Source organism: Orycteropus afer, unplaced genomic scaffold (genome assembly GCF_000298275.1).
Source record: "Orycteropus afer afer isolate SDZICR_OR568_19922 unplaced genomic scaffold, OryAfe1.0 scaffold00099, whole genome shotgun sequence".
Lineage (NCBI taxonomy): Eukaryota > Metazoa > Chordata > Mammalia > Tubulidentata > Orycteropodidae > Orycteropus > Orycteropus afer.
In genome coordinates, this window is record NW_006921686.1 from 4,930,977 (window position 1) to 4,935,132 (window position 4,156).

The following is a 4,156-nucleotide window of genomic DNA, read 5'->3' on the forward strand; positions in this document are numbered from 1 at the left end:
GGTCGGCGAGGGGCTCACCGCTGTAAGGGTCGATGCCCAGTTGGATCTTGCGCTCAATGGCAGCCTCAATCTCCTTCTTCCGCACACACTGGACGCCCAGGTTGTTAAAGCTGAGCGGTCAGCGGAGGGGGACACCCGTCAGGGGCAGGCGGCGGCCCTGACCCGCAGGAGGGCTCTGGCCAGGGCTGCCGCCGGCTCACAGTCTGGGCGGGTTGAAACGCCCCAAGCCCAGCGCTCCCAGCATTAGGAGGGGCATCAGGGGTTCTTTTTTATTATTACTATTTTAAAACTTGTATGAAAAAAGACTTTATTTTTATAGCTTACTTATACTGAGAAACTAATTTGCCTCAATCTGTTTATTTTTAGCCCAAACGTCAGAAAGCTATTTTTATAGCATCATTTCTGTTATATAATTGACATATCATAAAGTCACTTCTGAGGAAAAAAGTCAACAGGAAAAACAGAGGGTTTTTTTTTTTTTTAGGTAGAATGAGTTTGTCTGAATTAAAGGACTATTTAACAAGCACACTGACAAACGCTTTTTAATTACTCATTTTGAGACGCCTCTAATCCTCTCTGAGTCTCAAAGCCCCCCTCTAAACAATGGGGGGGGGGAGCTCTGGTAGCATAGTGGCTAAGACACTTGCCTGCTAACCAGAGGGCTGGCGGTTCAAACCCACCAGCCACTCCTCGGAAGGAAGGTTGGGCAATCCTACTTCCGTAGTGATACTGCCTCGGAAACCCAAGGAGGGGTCGCTATGAGTCGGGTTTGACTCGACGGCACATAACAACAACAACAACATACAATGGGGGAGAGGCGCCCTGGTGGCGTGGTGGATAAGGCCTTTGGCTGCTAACCAGAAGGTCAGCAGTTCAAACCCACCAGCTGCTCCATGAAAGGAAGATGGGGCCAAGTACTTCCGCAAACATTTACAGCCTCGAAACTACGGCGGTCGCTGAGTCAGAATCAACTCTATGGCAGTGAGTTTGGTTTTTTTTTTGGGGGGGGGCTATTCAACGGGGATATGTAATGTATGTGTTGGGGGGTTCGGTATATGGCCTGAGTCCCAGCGCAGGTAAGACCTCCTGCTGCCTCCCAGGCCTCAGTATCCCCAGGGCGGAAGTGCGGTGGGTCCCTCCCCTCCCCACCTTGAGTTCTCCCTGGAGCTCTAGTCACGCTCCTGGGTCAGGGGTCAGGGGTCAGGGGTCAGGGGCCGGTACCTGTGCCGGGGGCTGACGTGAGGCCGGAGCCGCACCCTGCAGACGCCGTCAGTGCAGTCTTTGCCCACGAGGCTGTGGGGGTGCACGCGGTGAGGCCAGTCCTTCCACACCAGGCACGCCGTCACCTCCACCTCCCGCAGCCCTCCGCAGTCCCGGAGCTGCAGGAAGACCGGCGCGCTCTGGGGGGGCCCATCACAGACACCGGCACCCACGGAACCCCGGGGGACCACCCCCGGGAGCGCCCCACCCCTCCCCCTCCTCAGCCGGAATACGATGGTGGTGGTGGGTGTTCACTTGAGGCCCTTCCGAGACCCTAAACAGGGGCCTTGGTGGCTCGGTGCTAGGCTTCTCGACCCCGTGTGGGAGACCTGGGTCTGATTCCCCGTCCACGTGGTTCACGTGCAACACCCCCCCTCCCCCGTCTGGCCGCGGAGGCTTAGCGTGTGGATAGTAGCGTAGTGCCGTAGTGCCTAAGGCACTTGACTGCTAACCAGAAGCCTGGTGGTTCAAACCCACCAGCCACTCCTTGGAAGGAAGGTTGGGCAACCTGCTTCCGCCTGGAAAACCCAAGGAGGGGTCGCTATGAGTTGGGTCCGACTGTTGTTGTTATGTGCCGTTGAGTCGGCCCCGACTTGACGGCACATAACAACAACAGCGGAGCCTCGAGGCCGAGGTGGACTAGGAAGAAAAGCCTGCCATCTGCTTCTGAAAATCAGCCACTGAAAACCCCGTGGGTCTGGAGCCCGATCCCCAACCGACCACAGAGATCTGGCGGGACCAGAGAGCCTCACATTCCATTATTGTTGACTCTGGGTTTGGGTCTGGGGGTGTGATTTTAGAGGCCCCGTGAGTTTCACAGCACAACTACTCCATACGATTTCTTGGCTGTAATCCTGACAGAAATTGATCACCAGGCTTGCTTCTCTGCAGGGCGCTGGGTGCATTTGAATCCCAGACCTTTCGGTTACTGGTTTGCGTCCAAACCGTTTGCACCATCCAGGGGCCCTCTGTTCCATCCCATTCATCTTGAGTTGGGGGCTGAGTCAACAGCAGCTGACGACAACAAGAAGATTCTAAGCCTCATTCCGAGGCTTTAAACTGTGGCCTGGGGGCCGTGTCTGCCCCATAAACTTTGTTTGGAGGTTTGCAGAAAGGGTCTCCAAGCAGCATCCCACAGAAAACTTACTAATTACAAGGGGAGAAGGCACTTTCACAGGGGATTGACCTGGTGGGCACCATCTGAACCAAGTGATCAAACTCAAAGCCAGAAAAAATCCACTGCCATCAAGTCCATTATGACTCACAGCGCCCCTGGAGGACAGAACAGAACTGCCCCACAAGGTTTTCAAGGCTGTCAATCAATATGGAAGCAAAGCCCAAACCAAGCCCACTGCCATCAAGAAGATTCCAACTCACAGCGCCCCTAGAGGACAGAGTGGAACTGCCCCACAGGCTTTCCAAGGCTGTCAATCTTCACAGAAGCAAAGCCCAAACCACACTCACTGCCGTGGAGTCTATTCCGGCTCACAGCGCCCCTAGAGGACAGAGTGGAACTGCCCCACAGAGTTTCCAAGGCTGTAATCTTCACAGAGACAGACTACTCTCTCATCTTTCTCCTGCAGAGCCGCTGGTGGGTTTGAACTACTAATGTGTTGGTTAGGAGCCAAATACTTTAACCACTACATCACTAGAGCGTCTGAGATTCCGCAAGGCCAACAACAAAAACAAACCCATTGCTGTTGAGTGAAATTCTGACTCATGGTGACCCCAGAGGGCAGGGTAGAACTGCCCCACAGGGTTTCTAAGACTGCCATCTTTACAGAAGCCGACTGCTAGAACACATTTTTCTCCCACAGAGTGGCTGGTGGGCTCGAACCACTGGACTTTCAGTTAGCAGCTGGTGGCATCAGGACTACAAGGCCATGTTTGTAAAAAAAAAAAAAAAAAAAATTCAACAATTGACCAGTGACTCAAAGTGGAGGAGTGCTGCCGCCTAGTGGGCATTTGGAATACTGAGGGTGCTTCTGGTTGATACCGAATGCCTGGACCATGCAAACAGTTACCAAAACCATTCCAACTCATAGCGTGTCCATGTGGGAGGGGAATACTACCCCCTAGGATTTCTTGGCTACATGTAACCTTTATGGAAGCAGACTGCCATGTCTTTCTCCAGCAGAGCCACTGGGTGAGTTTGAACTGGCAACCTTTTGGTTAGCAATCCGGCGCCTAACTGTTGCACCACCAGGGTCCCCTCCTTCAAGATCACACCCAGGGAAACCCTATGGAGCAGTTCTGCTTTGTAGCACACGGGGTCGCTGTGTGTCGGAATCGACTTGACAGCAACTAACAGCAACTGTGACTAACACGCAGACTCCTGGTGGGACACCCGGCATGTTGGCAGCTAACTGGAAGCCTGGAGGTTCTAGTCCCCCCCAGAGGCACCTCAGAACAAAAGCCTGGCAACCTACTTCTGAAAAGTCAGCCACCGAAGACCATCTGGAGCCCAGGGGCACTGTGACACACTCAGGGTCACCGCAAGTCAAAGCCGACGCCGCGGCAACTGGTTTATATTCTGGGTGATACTAAAATGGGGACCCACAGCAAGTAGGACACAGGCCAGAGAGACTAGACAGCCTGCCACACCAGACACAACCCCACACAACCGTCCTGTGTCCTGCAAGACTTCCGAATGTCCCACCGGACAGCCATGTCAGTGACCTGTTTAAAATGAGGAAAGCCCAGAACCTAGCCAGCTCCATTTTAGGCATACAAAAAAAAAACCCAAAAACTCCTGAAGGTGGAGTCCATTCCAGCTCACAGCACCCCTAGAGGACAGAGTAGAATGCCCCATACAATTTCCAAGGCTATAATCTTTACAGATTAGGAGCTCTGGTGGTGTAGTGCCTTAAGGCACTTGACTGCTAACCAGAAGGCT

The 4,156-nt window shown here is 53.5% G+C and overlaps 1 protein-coding gene across 1 annotated transcript in view; it reads right to left on the reverse strand.

Annotated features, from left to right (window-relative positions):
* The window catches only part of RELB (RELB proto-oncogene, NF-kB subunit), a 56,167-nt gene that overhangs the window by 31,504 nt on the left and 20,507 nt on the right, over positions 1 to 4,156 (reverse strand). The window contains exons 5-6 of the mRNA XM_007943079.2: positions 1,222 to 1,379; positions 2 to 110 (exon numbers count right to left, since the gene is read on the reverse strand). Of these exons, the coding sequence (XP_007941270.2) occupies positions 2 to 110; positions 1,222 to 1,379 (267 nt within the window). The remainder of the gene's footprint in view (position 1; positions 111 to 1,221; positions 1,380 to 4,156) is intronic.